Raw genomic sequence first — 24,526 nt, 5'->3', positions numbered from 1 at the left:
CTTTCTTTACAATTCTGGGATCTAGTGTTTGTAAGATTATATTCTCCCCCCCCCCTTTTTTCTTTTTCCTTTTTTGGTTTCTGATCTCTTCGGATTTGCCTAGTGTACACTTCGCTGGGGTCGTGGTTGATATTTTTGACTTTGTTCTCTCATTCATCTATTCTTGTCTGAACAAAATAACTAGAAGGAGAAATTCGCAACAAAAGAAAGAACCAGAGGCAATACTCTCTGCCATAGATTTAATCAATATGGATGTAAGTAAAATGTCAGACCTAGAATTTAGAATAATGATTATAGAGACACTAGCCGGGCTTGATAAAAGCATAAAAGATGCTAGTTAATCCCATAGTACAGATATAAAAGAACTAAAATCTAATTAGGCCAAAATTAAAAATGCTTTAACTGAGATGCAGTCTAAAATGGACGCGCTAATGGCCAGGGTAAAATGAGGAAGAAGAGAGAGTCAGTGGCATAGAAGACAAAATGATGGAAAGTAAGGAAGCTGAGGAAAAGAGAGAACAACAACTAATGGATCATGAGGGGATGCTTCGAGAAATCAGCCATCCCATAAACTGAAACAATATTAGAATAATTGGGGTCCCAGAGGAAGAAGAGAGAGAGGGATAGGAGGTATGTTTGAGTAAATCATAGATGAGAACTTCCTTAATCTAGGGAAGGAAACAGACATTCAAGTTCAGGAGACTCAGAGAATCCCTCTCAAAATCAATAAAAACAGATCAACACCCCAACATATAATTGTGAAGCTTGCAAATTTCAGAGATAAAAAGAAAATCCTGAAAGTAGCCCAAGACAAGAGGTCCTTAACCTACAAGGGTAGAAACATTAGACTGGCAGCTGACCTATCCACAGAGACCTGGCAGGCCAGAAAGGGTTGGCGTCATATATGTAGGGTACTAAATGAGAAGAACATGCAGCCAAGAATACTATATCCAGCAAGCTGTCTTTCAGAATGGAAGGAGAGATAAAGAGCTTCCGGGACAAATAGAAACTAAAAGAATTTGTGATCACTAAACCAACCCTGTAAGAAATATTAAGGGGGATCCTGTAAGTGGAGAGAGAGCCCTAAAGTAACATAGTCCAGAAAGGAACAGAAATATACAGAAACAGGGACTTTTGCAGGTAATACAATGGCACTAAATTCATATATTTCAATAGTTACTCTGAATGTAAATGGGCTAAATGCCCCAATCAAAAGACACAGGGTATCAGATTGGATAAAAAAACAAGACCCATCAATATGCTGTCTACAAGACACTCATTTTAGAACCAAAGACAGCTCCAGATTGAAAGTGAGGGGGTAGAGAACCATTTATCATGCTAATGGGCATCAAAAGAAAGCTGGGGTAGCAATCCTTATATCAGACAAATTAGATTTTAAACCAAAGACTAGTAAGAGATGAAGAGGGACATTATATCACACTTAAAGGGTCTCTCCAACAAGAAGATCTAACAATTATAAATATTTATGCACCTAACTTGGGAGCAGCCAATTATATAAACCAATTAATAACAAAATTAAAGAAACACATTGATAATAATACAATAATTGTAGGGGACTTTAACACCCCCCTCACAGCAATGGAGAGATCATCTAAGTAGAAGATCAACAAGGAAATAAGGGCTTTGAATGACACACTGGACCAGATGGACTTCACAGATATATACAGAGCATTCCATCCTAAAGTAACAGAATATACAATCTTCTTGAGTGCACATGGAACATTCTCCAGAACAGATCACATACTGGGTCACAAATAGGTCTCAACTGATACCAAAAGCCTGAGATTATTCCCTGCATATTCTCAGACCATAATGCTTTAAAACTTGAACTCAATCACAAAAGGAAATTTGGAAGGAACTCAAATACGTGGAGGTTAAAGAGCATCCTACTAAAGAATGAATGGGTCAACCAGGAAATTAAAGAATTTTAAATATCATGGAAACAAATGAAAATGAAAACACAACTGTTCAAAACCTTTGGGATGCAGCAAAGGTCGTCCTAAGAGGGAAGTACATAGCAACACAAGCTTTTCTCAAGAAACTAGAAAAGTCTCAAATACACAAGCTAAACTTACACCTAAAGGAGCTGGAGAAAGAACAGCAAATAAAGCCTAAACCAAGCAGGAGACGAGAAATAATAAGGATTAGAGCAGAAATCAATGAAATAGAAACCAAAAGAACAGTGGAACAGATCAACTAAACTAGAAGCTGGTTCTTTGAAAGAATTAATAAAATTGATAAACCCCTAGTAGCCAGACTTATCAAAAAGAAAAGAGAAGGACCAAAACTAATAAAATCACGGATGAAAGAGGAGAGATCACAAACAACACCAAGGAAATACAAACAATTTTAAGAATATATCATGAGGCTGGGTGGCTCAGTTGGTTAAGCGTCTGCCTTCAGCTTGGGTCATGGTCTTGGGGTCCAGAGATCAAGCCCCTGCTCAGCGGGGAGCCCGCTTCTCCCTCTCCCTCTGCTCCTCCCCACTGCTTGTGTGCTCATGCGCTCTCTCTCTCTCAAATAAATAAATAAATCTTAAAAAAAAAGAACATATTACAAGTGATTATATGCCAACAAATTAGGCAATCTGGAAGAATGGATAAATTCCTAGAAACTTAGAAACTACCAAAACTGAAACAGGAAGAAATAGGGAACATAGTCACTAATATTGTAATAATGTACCGTGAGAGATGGTGACTACACTTATTGTGGTGAGCACTGAATTATGTATTGAACTGTCAAATCAGGGGTGCCTGCGTGGCTCAGTCGGTTAAGCGTCTGCCTTCGGCTCAGGTCATAATCCCAGGGTTATGGGATCGAGTCCCACATCAGGCTCCCTGCTCAGTGGGGGGTCTACTTCTCCCTCTCCTTCTGCCGTTGCCCCTGCTTGTGTTCTCTCTCAAATAAATAAATAAATAAATAAATAAATCTTAAAAAAAAAAAGAATTGTCAAATCAGTATGCTGTACATCTGAAACTAACACATTGTATCTTTGCTATATTTCAAGAAAAAATTAAACCTGTGCATCAAGGACATTATCAAGAAAGTAAAAAGACAAAAAAAAAAGTAAAAACACAATCTACAGAATGGGAGGAAATATTTGTTAATCACCTATCTGGTATGCAGAAGATATAAAGAACTCCTATTAACAAAAGACCACCCAATTTGAAATGGGCAAAGGAGTTGAACAGACACGTCTGCAGATATATAAAAATGTTCAATATGCACATGAAGATGTTCAACATCATCAGTCATTAGGCAAATGCACATCAAAACTACAATGAGATATCACTACTAGGATTGCTGTAATAATAAAACAACAACAACAACAAAAGCATTGGCAAGGATGTGGAGAAACTGTTCAATCATATACATTGCTGGTGGGAATGAAACTGGGGTAGCCAGTTACCACTATAAAAAATAGTTTGGCAGTTCCTCAAAAAGCTAAATATAAAATTACCATATGATCCAACAGTTCCACTCCTAGGTTTATAACCAAAGGAACTGAAAGAGGGAATCCAACATAAATTTGTATGTCATGTTCTGTAATGGCATTTTCACAATGGCCAACAGATAGAACCCAAGGATCAATCAACAAATGAATGGATAAATGAAAATGCAGTAGTGCATAATTATATATATATATAATTGTACACTTAAAAATGGTTAAAATGGCAAATTTTGTTATGCATATTTTACCATAATTTTTTATCATAACATACCAAAGGTGCATTTTAACTGGGTGAATTGTATGGCATATGTATTTTATCTCAAAAAATATTTTAAAATTATCAGGACCTGTGCATCCCCTTAAAAAGTGCTTTCATTTCCCAGGTTAAAGGCCACTGCCATAGCACATGCCGTCACCAAAGGGATGCACAGAACACTCCGGTTAGAGATGCAGCATCATATAGCAACCATTCTGCAAAGCATACTGGAGGGCAACAATTCTATCCACTGCTCAAAGATTACAACTACAATAATGAGTATCCTAACATACAAAGTTAACACTCTAAATGAAAAGCATGAGTTAGTTATATAATAGAGGTTCTAGACTGGGCCAGAATAAGTCATTTCACCACAATCAAAATTTATCATTAGTTCCTTGGTGAAGAAAAACTGGAAAGTGGTTCCTGAATCTACTGTATTATCCTTTAGTTATATTTATCCATGCATATGTAAATTCCATTTCTCATTTATGGAGGAGTCTGGTTAACTCAACAAAACATTATCTTCATAAGTTCCAAAGTAAAGAATTCTATGAGACACAGGAAGAACTCTAAGACATATTGTAAGCAGTGACATATGATCTTATTTGAATTACATACAAAAACTGTGAGGTTCCAATTCCGAGGCAGATAGAGTAAGTACATACTTGCCTCTCCCACTGAATGTAACTTTAAATCCTGGACAGAATGCATGGAGCATATCCTGAAGACTCTGAAATATAAATGGTCGTAGCAGACAAATTAGGAAAGCAGACCCAAATTCTAAATTCCACAGAACTGGCAAAGACTTTATAATTCTTTAGTTACTACCTAGCCTGAATCCAAAGGCAGCCTGAAACACAGAAATATGCACCAAGGAGTCAACAGAATCCTTCCCTTTCTGAAGAATGGGAAAGGGGGCTCCTAAAGGTCAGAGAGGGTGGGTCATGGCTCTTCCCCCCCCCTTCTTTTTTTCTCCCTTCTTCACCACTACAGGTCCCAAATGATAGACCACAGCAACCACATCTGGTCAGGCACTTAAATCTCAGAGGAGAGGATTCAGAGTGAACAGATCCCTTCTCTTTGACCAAAAGAGCTATGATCCCAAGAGTGTGGGCAAATCCCCATTGCTTTTCTTCCCTCTGTCTTGATACCTTTTCACCACAGATGCAGTCACAGGAAGTGTAGAGCAGAAGGAAGAAACTAAAGCCTCAGCTTTTTAGATGAAAGACTGGGAAGGGAGGCTCTAAGGAGCCAGAAAGTGTCAAGGAGACTATAAAAAGTAGGAAAATGAAGTGTGATCCCACAGTTGTTTGAATTATTAGGCTTACCCCTGAGCTGTGCATAAATGGATCTGACCCTAAATAACATAGCACAAGTTTTGAGAAGTGAGCTACAGGGTAGACCTATTGTCCAGGTCTGATTTGCCACTGAGTAGTACACATGCAGAAGTGACCTAAATAGTACTGCAATCACTTAGGAACTGAACTCATATTGGAACCACAGGTCACAGAGGCACATCAAAATGTGCAGCCTGAACCTAACTTGGCTATTATCCTTAGTTACCCAGAGATTCCTACACAATATTTGAAATGTCAAAGATGATATCCAAAATTACTTCAACAATCAACAGAAACCAATCATGACATGACACAAATTTTAGAACCAGAGAAAGATGTTAAGGTAAACATTTTTGAAACAAATGGAAAGTTTCAGAAAAGGAATATAAAATATAAAGAAAAACCAAATGGCAATTTTAGAAATAAAAAGTATAAAAGTAAAAATAAGAAATTCACTGGATGAATTCAGAAAGGAGATAAAAGGGAAGTCAGTGAACTTGAGATAGATCAGGAAAAACCATCCAATCTGAACAGAGGAGTAAAAAATAAATAAATAAATAAATGAGGAGAGGCCCTGGATCTGAGACAATACTAAAAAGTCTAACATCACTGGAGTCTCAGAGAGGAGAAAGGAGGTGGAAGAGCAAAAAAAAAATCTGAATAGCTGAAAATTTTATGTAGTTGTTGAAAAATATGTACTTACACATTCAAGAAGCTCAGAAAACCCCAAACAGGAAAAATTCAAAGAAAGCCACACCCAGACATAATCATAATCAAACTGATAATTTGAATGGCTGTATATTTCTCATCAGAAGTCATGGAGGCCAGAAGGAAGTGGGGGATTTTTAATGTGCTGTAAGAAAAGAACTGTCAACCTAGAATTTTATATCCTCTAAAAATATATTTCATGAATTAAAGTAAAATAAAGACATTCTCATATGAAGGTAAGCTATGAGAACTAATCATCAGATCAGCTCTAAAAGACATGCTAAAAGTAGTTTTCCAGGTAGAATGGATATACCAATGGAAACTTAGAACATCAGAAATTAAGAGCAACAGAAATATGACAAATATCCAGGTATACATAATGGATTGTTCTCCTCTTGAATTCTTAAAAATATGTACAACAGTTCCAAACAAAATATACAACCCTGTCCAGTGGGTTTTATAAGACAACTATGACAGAAAAAAGAAAGGATAAAGGAATATAAATGGTGATAAGATACCTATATTCCATTTGAATTGGTAAAATACTGATTTTAAGTAAACTATAGAAGTTTGTTTAGGATAATACCTAAGTAAAAAACTATATAGATAGAGTAAAAAATCACAATAGATAAAATACTAAAAAATGCTCAAGAAATCCAAAAGAGAGTAGGAAAAGGGAAATGGGAAAACATAAAAGAGAAATCATACAGAAAACGAGTAATAAAATGGCAGATATAATCCAACATATACATAGTCTAAATAAAGCAAGTAAAATATCGAGATTGTCAGAAAAATTCAATCATGAATCAGTATATGCTCTCCACAAGAAACTGACTTCAAATATAATGACAAGGGTACGTTAAAAGTAAAATGATGGATGGGATGCCTGGGTGGCTCAGTCAGTTAAGTGGCTGCCTTCAGCTCAGGTCAGGATCCCAGGGTACTAGAATCCGTCCTGTGTCCTGCGTCAGGCTCCCTGCTCAGCCAGGAGTCTGTTTCTCCCTCTTCCTCTGCCCCTCCCCCTGCTCGTGGTCTCTCTTAATCAAATAAATAAATAAAATCTTTTAAAAAATAAAATGATGGAAAAGACTTACCACACAAACACTAATCAAAAGACAATAATCCTAGATATTTATGTACCAAACAACAGAGCTTCAAAAACTAACAGAACTAAAAGGAGAAACAGATCCATTATTATAGTTGGAGATTTCAACACTCCTCTTTCAGTAATGACACGGGTAGAAAATCAGCAAGGAGGGCACCTGGGTGGCTCACAGATGGTTAGGTGACTGCCTTCGGCTCAGGTCATGATCTTGGAGTCCCACGATCGAGTCCTGCATGGGGCTCTCTGCTCATCAGGGAGTCTGCTTCTCCCTTTGACCCTCCCCCATCTCATGCTCTTTCTCATTCTCTCTCTCTCAAATAAATAAATAAATAAAATCTTTAAAAAAAAAGAAAATCAGCAAGGATACAGAACTGAACAATATTAGGAGAATCCACACTCTTCAAGTGCACACGGAACACTTAGCAAAACAGACCGTATCTTAGGTCCTAACAAACTCTAACAATTTTAAAAGAACTGAAATCATATAAAATATGTTCTCTGATGATAATGAATTTAAACTGAAAATCAACAACAGAAAGATAACTAGAAAAGCCTCCAAATGTTTGGAAATTGAAGAAATATCAAGGAATATTGGATAATATTCTGAACTGAACAAGAATAAAAATATAATACAACAAAATTTGTGTGACAAAGAAAATACAGTGTTTAAAAGCAAACTTAAGAGCATTAAGTGCTTCTGTTAGAAAAGTCTCAGATCGGGCGCCTGGGTGGCTCAGTCGTTAAGTGTCTGCCTTCGGCTCAGGTCATGATCCCAGCGTCCTGGGATCGAGTCCCGCATCGGGCTCCCTGCTCGGCGGGGAGTCTGCTTCTCCCTCTCCCATTCCCCCTACTTGTGTTCCTGCTCTCGCTATCTCTCTGTCAAATAAGTAAATAAAATCTTAAAAAAAAAAAAAAGAAAAGAAAAGTCTCAGATCAATGATCTAAGTTCCCACCATAAGAAACCAGAAAAAGGGTAAAAATAAACCCAAAGCAAGCAAAAGGGAGGAAATAATAAAAAGCATAAATTACTGAAACTTAAAATAAAAAAACAAAGTAGCAATAGACTGTAAGCTGGTTCTTTGAAAAAGAATACAATTAAATAAACTCTAGTTTACACTGACAAAAAAAACCCCAAATTATTAGTATCAAAAATGAAGGAAGAGGGGTGCCTGGGGTGGCTCAGTCAGGTGGGCATCTGCCTCCCACTTAGGTCATGATCTCAGCATCCTGGGATCAAGCCCCGTGTCAGGCTCCCTGCTCAGCAGGGAGTCTGCTTCTCCCCCTCCCCCTGCTCTCTCTCTCTCTAATAAAGACTTAACAAAAAAAATGGAGGAAGAAATATCACTGACCCCTAAAACATAAAAAAGAGAATACCACAAGGAATTTTACATATAATTTCCATAACTTCAATGAAATTGACCAACTACCAAAACTCATCCAGATAGAAATAGATAACTGAAGTTATCCAATAACTATTAAATAAATGTAATTCTTAGTAAAATCCTTTTGAAACACATGTCTAGGCCCTGATAATTTCAATGCCAACTTCTACCAAACATCTAAAGAATAACATTAAGTCTACACAATCTCTTCAAGAAAGCAGAAAAAGATGGAATACTTCCCAACTCATTATATGAAACCAGTATCACCTAATTACAAAACCAGATAAATACAAAAACACTACAGTTCAATATACCTTATGAACATAGACATAAAAATCCTCGATAAATTAAGTCAAATTGAATTCATCAGTATATAAAAACAGTAACACAACAACAACACAACCAAGATTTATATCAGAAATGCAAGGCTGGCTTCAATAATCAAAAATCAGTCAACGTGACCCACCATATTAACATTCTAAAGGAAAAAAAAAAAATCTTTTCAATTTACGTGAAAAAACCATCTGACAAAATTTAACAAATGTTCACAATAAAAACTCTCAGCAAATGAAAAGTGATTTTCCTCCATTTAATAAGGGGTATTCTAGGGGCACCTGGGTGGCTCAGTCGTTAAGCGTCTGCCTTCGGCTCACGTCATGATCCCAGGGTCCTGGGATCGAGCCCCACATCGGGCTCCCTGCTCCGCGGGAAACGTGCTTCTCCCTCTCCCACTCCCCCTGCTTGTGTTCCCTCTCTCGCTTATTTGTTTGACAGAGAGAGACACAGCAAGAGAGGGAACACAAGCAGGGGAGTGGGAGAGGGAGAAGCAGGCCTCCCACTGAGCAGAGAGCCCGATGCGGGCCTCGATCCCAGGACCCTGGGATCATGACCTGAGCTGAAGGCAGACGCTTAACGACTGAGCCACCCAGGCGACCCATAAATAAAATCTTAAAAAAAGAAAAGAAGGGGTATTCTACAACACAAAAACCTATAGTTAACATCATACTTAATGGTGTAAGACTGAGTATGTTTCTCCCACAACTGGAATCAGGGCAAGGATCTTCCTCTTCTCACTTTTCTTTTTCAACATTGTACTGAGGTCCTTGCCAGTGTAATAAGGGAAAGAAATAAAAAACACACTGATAAAACACTAAGGGTCGAGGGGAGAGACACTCTTGACAATAAGAGGGTAAAAGATTCCTTAATAATACAAAAGGAAAATTTTTGACTATGGTAAAAAGAATTATTCCAGTCCAGCCTAGAGCCTCTATATGTCTCATACTTTTCATTCCAGAGAGTTTGCTTTGTATGTTAGGATACTCATTATTATAGTTATAATCTTTGAGCAATGAACACTATTAATAAACTAAAATAAGTGATTAAAACAGCACAAAATAACTAGAAAAAGTAAAATAGGTGTGTATGTGTGTGTGTATGTAATGTGTGCGTGTGTGTATATATCACCAAATGTAAAAACAAGCCTTATAATAATAGTCAAAGATGAAAAAAAAAAATTTTTTTTAAATTCTATATAGAACATATTTTTGTATGCAAAAGCAAACAAATTTGATTAATACTTTTTTTAAGATTTTATTTATTCATTTGTGAGAGAGAAAGCATGAGAGGGGGGAGGGTCAGAGGGAGAAGCAGACTCCCCACTGAGCAGGGAGCCTGACGAGGGGCTCAATCCTGAGACTCTGGGATCACGACCTGAGCAGAAGGCAGACGCTCAACCGACTGAGCCACCCAGGCACCTGATTAATACTTTCATATAAAGTATGCAAAGAGCTTAATTTCTCCAAATCTAAAGGATAAACATATGCAGGTTGAAAGTAAAAATTACATGTATCACTAAGACATTTTTACAGTCAGAATTAGAGAATCAAATGCAATTACCAGCGTTTAGAAAGTCAAACACTTTTCAATTTGAATTCTTATCTCAGAGAAAATACATGTTACTTTTAGGGAACACCACAAATGTCACGACATTTTATTTTTTAAAATACTTTTGAAATTTCAAGAAGTGTCAATTTACTCTGGCTAAATTTTTAAGTTATTTGTAATTTTAAATTTTATTTCATCATAATATAAACTGTCTCAAGATGTTTGGTCATTTCAAACACTGATTGCTACAGAAGAAATAATTTACAGTATTTCCTTACTTTTAAATACCTTACATTGAACATAGTAACCTAAGGCTTCTCTGCCCATAATAATTTAAGAAATGTTCAGGTTTAAAAAAACAAAATTGGGGCACCTGGGTGGCTCAGTCATTAAGCGTCTGCCTTCGGCTCAGGTCATGATCCCAGGGTCCTGGGATCAAGCCCCACATCGGTCTCCCTGCTCCGCGGGGAGCGTACTTCTCCCTCTCCCACTCCCCCTGCTTATGTTCCCTCTCTCGCTGTGTCTCTCCCTGTCAAATAAATAAATAAAATCTTTTAAAAAATAAATTAAATTTAAAAAATTAAAAAACAAAATTAAATCTCAAAATCTTAAGTGCCTCCCCCAAAACATTTTGGAATACAGTGGGATTGGGTGGGGAGATAAACATACGAATTTGTATAGTTCGGCCTAACAACTCCCAAATACCTTTTATTTAATCTTTTTCACATTTAAGAATGAACATATCTTCAACAGGCCTAATCTAATTATAGAATCATTTTAAGGCATTCTGAATAATCATATCATTTATAGATATTAAAGCACAACAAATTTTGGATTATGTAATTAAATTATTATAATTATGCTCTTAGGACATCTAAGAGGTTTCTTATGAAACCTCTTTCTTATTAGTTTCTTCAACACCAGTGAATGACAAGTAGTATATGTTCCAAGACCATTACAACATTCTTAGACAAATTCAGCTTTATGAGACAGCTTATAAAAATATCAGAGAACACAATTTTTAGAGAAATTTCCTGAATAGGTTACATCACAAATAGGGGAAAGCCTAATTTGCCCCTCTACCAAAGAACTTTTTAAATAAGTCAATGATTTAACATCATGAGCATCTGAAATAAATTACTTCTTTACACAGTAAGTTCCAGCCTAGTCACCAGTCTCCTTCCTTATTGTATCCATGACTATTCTAACATGACTTTCCTATAAGGGTCTTCAGCTTTAAATGGATAGACTCTGACATCAATAGTTCTTTATAGAGATGCCTACTCCATAAGCTGTTCTTCCTTTTTCTGAGGACATACTCAAAAGCATTTTTAGATATTATTTTTATATTTTCTTGTCAAAATGAAAATAGTTTTCTTATATTTCAAAGATAAAAATCACATTAGCATTCTTGGGAATAAACTTTATTACTAGGGCTTTAAAATGCATACAAGATAATTGTAGTAGTACCTATAGGTAAATACAAGGATTGTGGGAAAAAAAAAAATTCTACTTCCTGCCTAGAGTACCTCTTAAGCTCCCTCTGCTGGCTACAATTTAGATAAAGTAGGACAACATGGGAATCTTTTTTCCTTTTGAGAGGTGATGAGAGAGGCAGGATGAAGCTGACAATGCAACTACTGAAACTCAAAGGGAAATTCTCTTAAGGCTAAATCTAACTGATGAGTACCTTCCCTAATAAGGCTTCTGGACTTCCAAACAGATTCAGCCACTGGGGTGAGGGTGGGGGGTACCTGAAATAAGGGAAATTACTGTCAAGTTTGAATATTAATATTAAATTGAAAAACAAAAATGCGAAAGCATTTAGTATAAATCAACTATAAACAGTTATCACTTACTACTAGAAAAATTAAGAATTTAAGTGTATTTCACAAACTTCACAGAACAAAAACTTATACCACACTATTAATCTATTAGTTTCAATATTAAGGTTTATTTTTTTTTCCAGAGTGAGATTAAGTAACAATTTAAATAATTATCTGTATGTATAAATGAACATCCATTCAGATAAAACATTACTGCTTAAAAGAGGCTACCTAAGAAATATTTTGTATGTAATAAATATATTTTATGTTTAGGTTAACAGGCACCATCTTGAGAGCAGAAAAGGTATTTTTAACCAATAAATAAATTACATTCAAGAAAACAAGATGTTTATATCTGAAGTATGATATATCCTTAAATGTTTTTCTTCATATAGCACCCAAACTTCCCAAATGTCTAGAAAGTATCTCCCAAAATATAACTCATACCTTAAGTCATAAAAATAAAGGCCAAGAAAAAATCAATTTAAGACAAAATGTACAGTTTATATTCTTAATTCCCCATTCAATAAAATATCAATTGCCAATTTATTAAAAGTAAATGAACTGTATATATGCAATCTGTTAATGCTGAAAATCTGAAATATAATATTTTTAAAAGTCACTCTTTCTCAAAGTACTTAAAATATTGCATCTCTGGTGGCAAACCTGAAAACTATCAAGCATTTTATTTCCCTAGTTTTCATTCTTCCACTCCCATCTCTATTCCTTTATCCTTTAACAGCCATCCATTGTTTTTTGTTTATTTTTTTGTTTTTGGTAAATATACTTACTTACATCCCAAACACAAAACACTGACAATACTCCTTGGTACACAAGGAAATCCCAGAACAGTCCAAGCCTACAGCTCTGCTCCCAAAGTGTGGCACAGGCTAAATGACAGGGAAAAAAAAAACAATCAATGGCCCTTATTGATGCAGTCAGAATGCTCCTGAGAGTCCACAACTGTTTGAGAATTTGCTGATGTAATCCTGAAGACAGTTTCAACATATTTTGCAGACAAATATCAGAGAATAAGTCTTTGATTGATAATTTTTCTATTTATTTCTGCCAAGGCGACTGAAAACACGAAAGCCTTTTCATCAGAGAGGTTAGCATAGATGTCAATTTCCTTTTCCTGTTTCTCTGTTAAAAGAAAAAGAGAAAGCTTAATGTAAATGTGGTAATTAAAAAATACTTGAGGCTTTCAAGTATCTCTTTAGATGACAATAAATATACATAATACTAACAACATATATTACATGTTATACAGTATCATGCTACTAAACTGAAATTTTTTAAAAATGACACAAAGGAGTTACTGAAATGCCATGAACTAAATGGAAACTGTATATATATATATAATATATATATATACACACCGTCTTTAATATCTATATCATTTCTGTAAAAATCTCAAGTATTTCTTTCTCTTCACTAGGATGAGCTTACTGTCCAATCAAAATGAATTTTCTCACCCGAAAGATGGTCCCTTCTGAACACCAATAGTGCCTTTATGAATAAATTAACTTCTTTACCTTAGCCCTGCTATAGAAAATAAGAATAACCAACATTTAATTCTATTTTTCCCTCTCCTGATTACAAATGCAATCCAAGTTCATGGTAGAAAATTGAAAAGTACAGAAAAACAAAAAAAGAAAATAAAACCCATCTATATTATCCCAGAGCCAGCTAAAATCACAATAAACATCTTTGTGTATTCTGCCAACTTCTTTTTTCAGGCTCTTCTATGATCGTACTTTTGTCTTTTTTTGTTTCGACTTTTTAATCAAAGTTAAATATATAGAGTCAAATCATTTTTATTCAACTTGTTACAAAATATGGAAGTCCTCCTTCTCCCATGCACGTTTCCCATACTCCAAGTGCAACTACTTTTTTTCAGTTGTTTCTTTTCGTTTTTTACCTCTCTAAGCAACATTTTTATGTCCACTTCTTGGTTTTAGGCATTATTAATTAACCTTCCACCATGAAAAGTTAGTATTTTATTGTTTTCCATATCTTAAGCCCCGTACTCTTCCTATCCCATCTTCCCATTACAATTACAACACAATTTAGGTGAGATCAATATTCAATGTTTACATTATTCTTCTGACTATGTAAACGATTTCACTTTTCCTGCACATTGTTTTTTTCCTGAGATTCTTTCTCCATCAGCTTAGTTTTCATTACTAATGCGTTGTACAGATCTTTTAGAATGTTTACACATACTAGATATATCAATTTTATTTTCTTGAATAAGTCTCTCCAAGTCTTCTGCTCAGTCTGAAATGGTTGATTTCTAGACCTGCTACACAATTATCATCAAGATCTCTCTTCAACATCATGCTGGATATAAACATCTTTCTCTTGAGTTGGACCCTGTGTCCTGGATCCCAGGACACTTTCTTGGTTTACTTCTTCCTTTTGATGCCAGGTATCTTGTAGCAGCTTCCTGAGAAAGGGAGTACAGGTAGCAAATTTTTTGAGACCATGAATGTTAGAAAGTGTCATTAGTCTACCTTCATGATAATTCATAGTGTGGTTGACTAAAGACTCCTAGATTTCCTGAGTAGTGAACATTCCCAACTAATGGTGCCACTGTTTTAAAAAGAGCCAATACCTTTTTTTTACAGCTATTTAAAACATTATTGTTAAATTTACATACAGTGAAATACACAGATCTTAAAGTACAATTGGATGAGTTCTGACAAAATATACATCTACGTAACCCACACCACAATCAAGATACAGGAAATTCCTCATGCTCCTTTCCAGTCAATTCCTCCCCACCTCATCAGCAACTACTGTTCTGATTATATCACCACAGATTCATTTGCCTGTTCTTAGATTTCATATAAATGGCATCATCTAGCATGAACTGTTTTGTGTCTAGCTTCTTTCATTCAACATGTTTTTAAAATTCATTGATGCTGTCTGTTCATATATGAGTAGTCTGTTCCTTGCTGGGTACTATTCCACTGTATTAATTCCAAATACCACTTTCTTTTCTCGCTCTTTTTTTCCCTGAGCACTTGAAGGAGTTTCCCTTTAACCAAAGAGATAGGATTTATGATGATAGGCTTTGGCATAATCTCTACTTTTAACCATCCACTGGTCTGGGAATTTGGTGGACCATTTCAATGTGGAAACTCAATGTCCTTCAGGTTTGGAAAAATTTCTTGAATTATTTCATCGATGACTTCCTTCTCCTCCATCTTCTATGTTCCTTTTTGGAACATCAGTTATTTATAGATGTTGACTTCAAACTGGTCCTCTAAATTTCTTATCTTTCCCATTCTATTTTCTTTTTTTTTTTTTCTGTCTTTCTTTCTCTCTCTTTCTTTCCTAGAGAGAGGGAGAAAGAGAATCCTAAGCAGGCTTCCCACGCTCAGCACAGAGCCTGACATGGGGCTCAATCTCACCACCCTGAGATCGTGACCTGAGCCGAAATCAAGAGTCGGATGCTTGATCGACTGAGTCATCAGGTGCCCCTTTCATCTCTTTTTCTATTTCTCTGCATTCTGGTACAATTCTTTAATTCTGTCAATAAACCTGTTAAAGTTTTTCATTTCTGCAATCTTTATATACACACATATTTTTTTAGATTTGTATTTTTAAAGTTCATTTTCTAGGTACTTTTTTGACACCTGCTTTTCCATTTAAATATCATCTTGTTCTTGTTTCATGACTACAGTATCTTCTCTTGCTAAAAACATTAACAATAGTTTTAAGTTTTTCTCTTTCCTGCAAAATCCTGTTTTATCCAAGTTATTGTTTTTTCCCTGTTGTTTGGTCTTAGCCTTTCATATAGATGCTTTCTTCTGTATATCTGAGTAATTCTTGATAATATGCTCATATTTAAGAATGGGATCCAAAAAGATGGTGAGCTCATACCTATCTGTGGAGCTTGACTGTGATCACCAATTTAGGATGATCTGACTGGGCCATTTGTGAAATCCCTAATGAAACTTCCTTATATTAAGGCCATTTCTCTTGGGTTTTTCAGACTTCCTAGAGAAGATACTGCTAATTCTCCTACCTCGAAGATCCAAGCCTGAGCAGAGAACTCAGTATTTACTATCTCCAATTTTCACGTAATCTTCCTGATCTCAATATAGTATCCCTGCCCTCAGTGACACCTGGTGTTCCATTAAATCAGAGACTCTGTTTTGTTTTCTCTTTTTGAAAGGATAAATCTGGAAGGAGGGGAAAATGAGGTAAACAGCCCTAGCAGGCCATTAAAAAACAGACTTCCAAACAATCTCATTTTTAGCCTCACCTTCACCTCTACACTTCCAGACATAACTGATGCACAAATTCCTGACCTTAAGGCAGCTGTGTAATAAAAATCATTTTTTTAATTAGTTTTTCCCAAAGGGGCTGACAGTTTAGATTTCATGGGTCTACTAAAGCAGTTATCACTTTCTAGAATTCTGCTGCTTTTCCCATTCCTTGTCCTTGTGAAATTTGGTCCTTTTAAAAAAAAAAATCCCTTTACTATAATATTACTAAGATTTGAGGATGATGGAGAGCATGGTGTGGTTATTCAATCTACCAACTTGAACTTGAACTCTACATAAATCTTGTATGTTCATTAATAAGATATTCAGAATTGCCCATTATATTTTAATCTAAATGTCACTCCTACCTTACTAATATTCAAAATAATCATACTCCCCTCATATAAAATGAAAACTTATCTTAAACCAACCAAAATTTTTAAGTTTAATGGTTTGTTTTTATGATTGTATAAAAATATTTTGCTATCTAGATGTCTAACAAGCTTTCCTTTTCCATTCTTTCTTCTTCCTATTCTTTTTCAAAATACAGAAAACAAAGTCAATTAAAAATGTGTTTTTTATACATAAACTGTCCTTACAAAAGGTAAAGCTTGCTTCAAAGTTTTCAAGTACCCTATGAGCAAGAAATCAATAAAAACTGAATTACAGTAAATAGCTAGTTAATACTAAGAAGCATATGAAAGAAGTCTATTCTAAAATACATAGAGATTTCAAAAGTTCATATCTCTTATCCATATTATATTTCGGGAACATGGTCTGCCTCAAGGGTTGGTAAAATACAGCCCAAGGTCAAATCTGGCCTGCCACCTGTTTTTATAAAGTCTTACTGGAACACAGCCAGGCCCATTTATTTACATATTGTCTATGGCTGCTCTCCAGCTACAACGACAGGGCCGAGTAGCAGCAACAGAAGGCTGTATGGCCCACAAAGCCTAAAATATTTATTATCTGGTTCTTTACAGAAAAAGTTTGCTGACCTCTTCCCCACCCCGCCCCCATGGCCTACATGAAAAGATTCCAGTTTATTCTACAAAAATTGCTTTGAGCACCTTCCTGTTTGTATTAAAAATAAATCAAAAGCATATCTTACTCTAGAAATAGCTTAAAACTTTTCTATTAATAAGCTCAAAATATCTGGAAAAAAAAATGACAGCTAACTAAATTCTTTTCTCAAGTTAACATGAATAAAAGTTCAGACCTGCACATACAGATTCCTAGAACAACTATCTAGATTTCATTTCCCCAACTAAAAGACTGTCATTATCTGTTTGCTCATCTCCTCTCACTCACCACCAGAAGCATTCCTTCTCCATTCTTTGGGTTATATTCCCTTTACTTCAACTGAAAAGAATGTCCTGTTTTCTGGGCCAAGCAGTATTTCTCTGGGTTTTTTGTTTTTTTCCTGCCTAGTTTCCCTGCTGAAGCAGTTTTTAGCATAGATTTTTCTGATCATCCCATGTTAAAAAACACATTCAAATTTAGAAAATAACTCAAACTCTCTGGAATAGCAGCATAAGAGAAGGAAAAAGAAAATGGAGTACTATTACCCAAGGAATTAAGGAGTATCTAAGTATTCTTCAAAGAATACAGTCAAATATGATATAAGCCTTATTCCTTTAGCCATACAATACTAAGACACCATTAACTCTGAAAAAGCTAAAGACAGCTACACCGGTGAAGTTATTTTCCCTAACAGTCATAACTTTACTGAAATAAAAGCATACAAAGCAGAGAGAAATGGTAAACAGGTTAAAAAAAACTCTCAATGTCTAAAATAAGAGAAATTTACACTTATGCTTGAATATCTAAAACTGAATGCCACGGGGCGCCTGGGTGGCTCAGTTGGTTAAGCGACTGCCTTCGGCTCAGGTCATGATCCTGGAGTCCCTGGATCGAGTCCCGCATCGGGCTCCCTGCTCGGCAGGGAGTCTGCTTCTCCCTCTGACCCTCCCCCCTCTCATGTGCTCTCTCTCATTCTCTCTCTCTCAAATAAATAAATAAAATCTTTAAAAAAAAAAAAAAAATAAAACTGAATGCCTGAAAAAGCAAAGCATAACTCACCAACAAGATAAATTATAAATGCATTTCACTGAAGATGAAATTATTTTGATAGATGTTTTTAAGTAATTATAAAGAGCAACCATCCCTTTTTTCCATTAATTACAGGCTTGAAAGTCTCAATTGTAAAAGATATTCATTCATGGCCATACAGGGGTTCATTATCCTAGTCTAGTCTCTCTCTACTCTTGTGTCATCTTTGAAATTTTCCATGATAAAAGGTTTTTTAGAAGATGTATAAAAAGAGAAGCTGAAGTTTTAGTCAATGTGTTAAAAACAAGCTATTGGCAGACATACTACTTATCAGAAGAAAGGAGAAAATCTGTAAGGAGAAATATGAATATATTTTGGACCAAGAAGAATTTACCTAACTATCCAAAAGCTGCCTCAAAGTAGGGAGGACATAATGAGCAATTTAAAAATTCATACTGAAGAATATTTTCAATATTAAATTTTAAAACTCATAGTGTAACAGTTTGAAATAAGTCTAACAGAACTCAGATTTATCTTTAAAAACAAACAAAAAACAACCATTTTAACAGGCTTCTCTAGGTTGTCATATACAAATTATTATCTCTGAACTCTACTATCATCAGTTTATAGCAAGGTGAATTTTACCTAATTTGAGCCTTTATAGCTTTTCAGTAAGAATTAAATTCTGTGATTTTTAAAAAAAAAAAAAAAACAAGCATCTACCCTGGAGGAATTGTTTTCAAACTAAAATATGAGTTGTGATTTTAAGTCCAGGAGCTCAATGCCTACCAAACACTTTCTTTACTACTATCTAATTAAGATCTAGAAAAATTTAATACTTGAAAAACAAAACTGCTTGGATTTATTCATACCTCTTTCTTCCTCATGTTTTTTGGCAGATGCAGTTTTAGGTCTTCCTCTTCCTCGTCTGATATGATCTGAATGGCTGTTACTTCGAGACCTCTTTCTGTTTTCTAAATCCTTATTTACTGTAGAATTTATCTTCTCTCGCCTAACTCTCTCTGTTCGCCTCCTCTTGGCCTCATGCTTGTTTTCTGTATGGATGAATAAAAGTGATATATTTTAGGGCTTAGCAAAAACTGTTTGCCCAAGTTCTCATTGTCTTCTTTTTCTTTCTAAATAGCACTAGAGTTTTTGCTGCCTGGCATATTTTATAAAACTACAACCATTAACATCTACGTTCCTCACACCCACACAGGAAAAAAAGAAATTCAACAGAATTCAGATCCTCATTAACTCATGAGGTAGGAGGAATTGTAACAAGACCAGTTTTTTTATTTGGCACCTTTAATTTCAGCCCCTACATGTTCACACAATTTCACAGCGATCTTTCTGCCTTTTTCCTTCTCTCTGCTTCCAAGCTAAAAATGGTAAAGTATTAGAAAAGGAAAAAAAATTCCATTCCTTTTTGCCCCCTACTCAAATTATAGACTGAAATATGTCAAATATACAGAAGCAAAACTGACCTTAGTCATAATACGTTAAGGTTACCAATAAAAAGCAAACAGAAAACATCCACAGAAAATATAAAAACACTAGGGAAGTAATAAGTAGTTTTCACTTAGCCACAGATGAGATCATTTCTGACATTCTCAGAGCATGCAGATCCCTAAATGGAATAGCAAAAGGGGAACTTTACTCAATATGGTGATTTAATTAATGCCAAGAAGCCATCCTTCTCACTCCAAACAATTCAAAATGTTGGATAAGGCAAACAACAAATTAAAAAAAAAAAAAACTTGCTTTAATACATACCTGAACTCAAAAGCAACAAAGAAAATTCCCCAAATACGTAAAACCACAATGGTAAAGGGCCAAAATAGATAAAATTCATATCCCAAGAAGGTAACAATTTAAAAGATTGTAATATAAGTATGCTTAATAGGCTAGTGTAAAATTAAAAAAAAAAAAAAAAAAACTTTTTAAGTAAAATGGTAATGGTTATTTCGAAATGCTGTACCCTTAGAGAATTAGTTAATTCTAATCTCAGACATATACCAGATGACGCAAGAACGCTTAATTATTCCAGATTGCAAGGAAGTTATCAAAGACAACCAGGGTCTTGTTAAAGGACTAAAGGGCTAACTTGAAAAGGCTCCCCCTGGCCACTTTACAATTCGAGCATCAACACAAATAGTAACTGTAATAATAAACTGGAACATCAAATATACTTAACACTACGAGTACATGACATTAAATTAAAAAAACACAAGCAAAAACTACTTGGCCACCATAGGAAGATGCTAAAGAACCAACTCCCTATTTTGAAAGCTTAAATAGAATAGAAAGAATAAAGCATTTATCCTGCCTTTTCTATTCAAACTGTACCACTCACTGGGTAACCAAAGGACAGATAAAGAGAAGTTTCTAATTTAAGAATTACTGTGGCTAAAAAATGAAGAATGATAAAATCAAAGTATCACCATTTTTCTTAAAGATTTTATTTATTTATTTATTTGAGAGAGCAAGTGAGCACAAGTGGGGAAAAGGGGTAGAGGCAGAGGGAGAAGCAGGCTCCCCACTGAGCAGGGAGCCCAACGTGGAGCTCGATCCCAGGACCCCTGGATCATGACCTGAGCCAAAGGCAGACGCTTAACCGACTGAGCCACCCAGGCACCCCAAGTATCACCATTTTCAACCAGAAATGAACTAAAGGATGTAAGTGCTGAACATAAATAGCTGCTAACATTACAAAAACAGAGACAAGCAGACTTTATGTGTCACCTGACAGAATACCTAACTATTAGGTAGTCTTGTCAAGAAAATCAAATCCCGGGGCGCCTGGGTGGCTCAGTCGTTAAGCGTCTGCCTTCGGCTCAGGTCATGATCCCAGCGTCCTGGGATCGAGCCCCGCATCGGGCTCTCTGCTCCGCGGGAGGCCTGCTTCTCCTTCTCCCACTCCCCCTGCTTGTGTTCCCTCTCTCGCTGTGTCTCTCTCTGTCAAATAAATAAATAAAATCTTTAAAAAAAAAAAAAAAAAAGAAAATCAAATCCCATCAAGCCTTTGAATTCAAATTACAATTTACAGGAAAAATAAGTCACTGGAGAAATGTGTTATCCTACATTCCTACACCATGAAGACCCAAATAGCACATCCAGATGTACATGTGATAGCTTCTTCAACATACAATTTGCAAGGAAAAAAAAGAAAGAAAACAATAGATAAAAGAGAGCTAAAAAAGACATTGCCCATACGTAATGTGTGGACCTTACATAATCTGCTTTTTAAAACTTTTTTATTTTTTTTTTAAAGATTTTATTTATTTATTCATGAGAGACAGAGAGAGAGAGAGGCAGAGGGAGAAGCAGGCTCCCCGCTGAGCAGGGAGCCCGATGCAGGACTCGATCCCAGGACCCTGGGATCATGACCTGAGCCGAAGGCAGACGCTCAACCATCTGAGCCACCCAGGCACCCTTTTCAAAACTTTTTTAAAAAGTTTTTATGAGACACCTGAAAACGTCAACACCAGTTGGGTATTTAATATTAAGGAATTACTGTTAATTTTAATTGTGCTTATATTTTTAAAGGTCTATCTTTTAGAAACATATAATGAAACATTTATAACAAATTATATGAGATTTGCTTAAAAATAATATGCAAGAGGGACACCTGGGTGGCTCAGTCGGTTAAGCAACTGCCTTCGGCCCAGGTCATGATCCCAGGGTCCTGGGATCGAGTCCCGCATCGGGCTCCTTGCTCAGCGGGGAGCCTGCTTCTCCCTCTCTCTCCCTCTGCTTGTGCTCTGTCAAATGAATAAAATCTTAAAATAACAATAATAATAATAATATGCAAGGGAAAGAGTAAACATGGGTATAAATGGGGCCAGGCTGGCCATTTTCCTTCTGCTCGTATATGCTTAGAATTTCTCAAAAAAAAAAAAAAAAAAAAGTTGAAAGAAATAGTGATAGGTAAAGCTTTTTATAGTATGCCTTTTAAAGTTCAACAATGAATTTAGGTTTGTTCCTCCAGCTACCCACCCATCTCTGCAAACTTCTCAAAAAAGAGCTATCTGTACTTTCTGCCTTCAATTTCTCACCTCCCATTCACTAATCAATCTACTCCAATACAGATGCCCACTCAATGAAACGGATCAAGAAGGACAAAAATCTCTGTTATCAAATCTAACAGCACCTCTCTCTAATCATCTTAATACCATCTCTCAAAAATTCAACAAAGATGACTACTCTTTTCCTTAAATTATTCTTCACTTGATTTTCAGGTTTCCAGGTATCCCATCTCACCAGTCATTCCTCTCTATCTCCTTTTGGTGTCTTCTCCCCCAGGTTCTTTCTCATCTTTAATATTAAAGCCCTAGGACTCTGATCTGAGCCCTCTTCTCTTACTTACACTCTGTCGAGATAATCCATAGATCCAAACATTACACTCTATGATTTATGATGGTTCCAAAATTTATACTTTCAACTCTGACCTCTTCCCAAAGTTCCAGACTGCCTACCCAGCAGCTTCACTCTAGTATCTTACAACCATTTCAAATGTATCAAAAAGTCACTCTTGATTTTCCCTCTTCCAAAGCTTCATTATATTAGTAAATAGTACTACCCAGTTGCAAAAGCCAAATAATTTGTAATTATCTGGGACTCAGCCTGCTGCTTCTTATATCATCACAAATGTCCACAGGTACTCCTTGCAAAATATATCCACAATTTCTTCATCACTCTACGACGATGGGCAACATCCAAACCAAATGCGTTTCCTACATAGCTGCCAAAATTATCTTTAAAAAATTCAAAAAAATTCAAACTGCATAGCTCCCCTTCTAAAATCTTTCATTAGCTTTTCATTGTATTTAAAAATAAAGTCAAACTTCCTTACCAAAGCCTACAAGTGTCTATAAGACCTGACATTTGCCTCTCTCTCCAATCTTCTCTCATACTGCAACACTTTGTTCACTATACTCCAGACATGCCTTCCTTTTAATAAAACAAGTTCCCTTCCTCCCCTTAAGTGACTGCATTTGCTAATCCTTCTGCCTAGAGCTCACATCCCAAACCTTTTAATAAGACCACTTATTTACTTCAAATGTTGATTTATAGGTTACCCCTGAGTCTTACAGCTCAAATTACTTTTTATAATCTAATACTATGTTATTTACTTATATGCTCAATCCATTAGAATATAAACTCCATGAAAGTTGGGATGCCATTTGTCTGTCTCATTCACAGAATCTAGAACGTTATCGACACATATTAAGTAGTGCTGAATAAATAAAACTTATTTAGACGGAGCACATGCATCTACCATCCCCTTTCTGGAAAATCCCACTGAAAAGAGAATAAACACGAGTAAAGGTAAAGAGAAAAAGGAAAATAGGTCTGTACTGATGGAAACAAGGAAAGGATGCTACCAATCACCCGAAATTACAGAATTTCAGCAAACCAGCAAACTCACAGATTCTGATTAAGAAACCAGAATAGGGGGCACCTGGGTGGCTCAGTCGGTGAAGCCTCTGACTCTTGATTTTGGCTAAGGTCATGGTGTCAAGGTAATGGGACTAAGCCCAGTGTCAGGCTCTGTGCTCAGTGGGGAGTTGGCTTGAGATTCTCTCTCCCTCTGCCCCTCCCCATGCTCATGCTCTCTCTCTAAAATAAATAAATCTTAAAAAAAAAAAAAAAGAAAAAGAAACCAGAATAGAAGACACTACAATCCAAAACAGAAACAAAAGATGGCTCCTATAGAAGGGAGAGCTGTTCTTCCCCAAAATACTCCCAGGACAGAACAAAAAGTACAAATAAGGGAGAGCAGGCCACAGAGTGATCATCAGAATACTTACAGGACTACTGCAGAGCAAATGACATAAGGAAGTAAAGCTCTCAGGAACCAAGCAATGTTCCAAAGAACTATGAACCTCCAAAAACTAGAAAACACAAACAAATGGCAGCTCCTCATAAAAATGAAATAATATAAGGAATTTCACATTCTCTCCCAGGATGAAGCTTTCCTTATTTTAGCCATGATGGAATTCAACAATGTCTCCCAACTCATGTAATCTACCAATAAGCTCCTCCCAACTGTAAACTAAAGAGATCTATAGTCAAAATAGACCTTTAAAACAGTGTAGGATATGGGGCGCCTGGGTGGCTCAGTCGTTGAGTGTCTGCCTTCACCTCGGGTCATGATCCCAGGGTCCTGGGATCGAGCCCCACATCGGGCTTCCTGCTCCGCGGGAAGCCTGCTTCTCCCT

At 36.0% G+C, this 24,526-nt stretch overlaps 1 protein-coding gene across 3 annotated transcripts in view; it reads right to left on the bottom strand.

Moving 5' to 3' along the window:
- Window positions 1-12,081: 12,081 nt before the first annotated feature.
- LOC118533169 (UPF0547 protein C16orf87) overlaps window positions 12,082-24,526 on the bottom strand; it is a 30,017-nt gene continuing 17,572 nt past the window's right edge. Inside the window, exons 3-5 of one of the 3 annotated variants that reach the window (XR_004916098.2) lie at window positions 19,175-19,357; window positions 14,200-14,422; window positions 13,012-13,116 (exon numbers count right to left, since the gene is read on the bottom strand). Coding sequence is in view for 2 of the 3 variants with exons in the window: in XM_036088265.2 (XP_035944158.1) it covers window positions 12,998-13,116; window positions 19,175-19,357 (302 nt within the window). In the remaining variant the exon portion in view is untranslated. Of the gene's footprint in view, window positions 13,117-14,199; window positions 14,423-19,174; window positions 19,358-24,526 lie in introns of all 3 variants that reach the window. The other 2 variants (XM_036088265.2, XM_036088267.2) reach the window with 2 other exon arrangements.

Source organism: Halichoerus grypus, chromosome 15, assembly GCF_964656455.1.
Source record: "Halichoerus grypus chromosome 15, mHalGry1.hap1.1, whole genome shotgun sequence".
NCBI classification, from domain to species: Eukaryota; Metazoa; Chordata; class Mammalia; order Carnivora; family Phocidae; genus Halichoerus; species Halichoerus grypus.
This window is presented reverse-complemented; position numbering and strand designations above follow the sequence as displayed.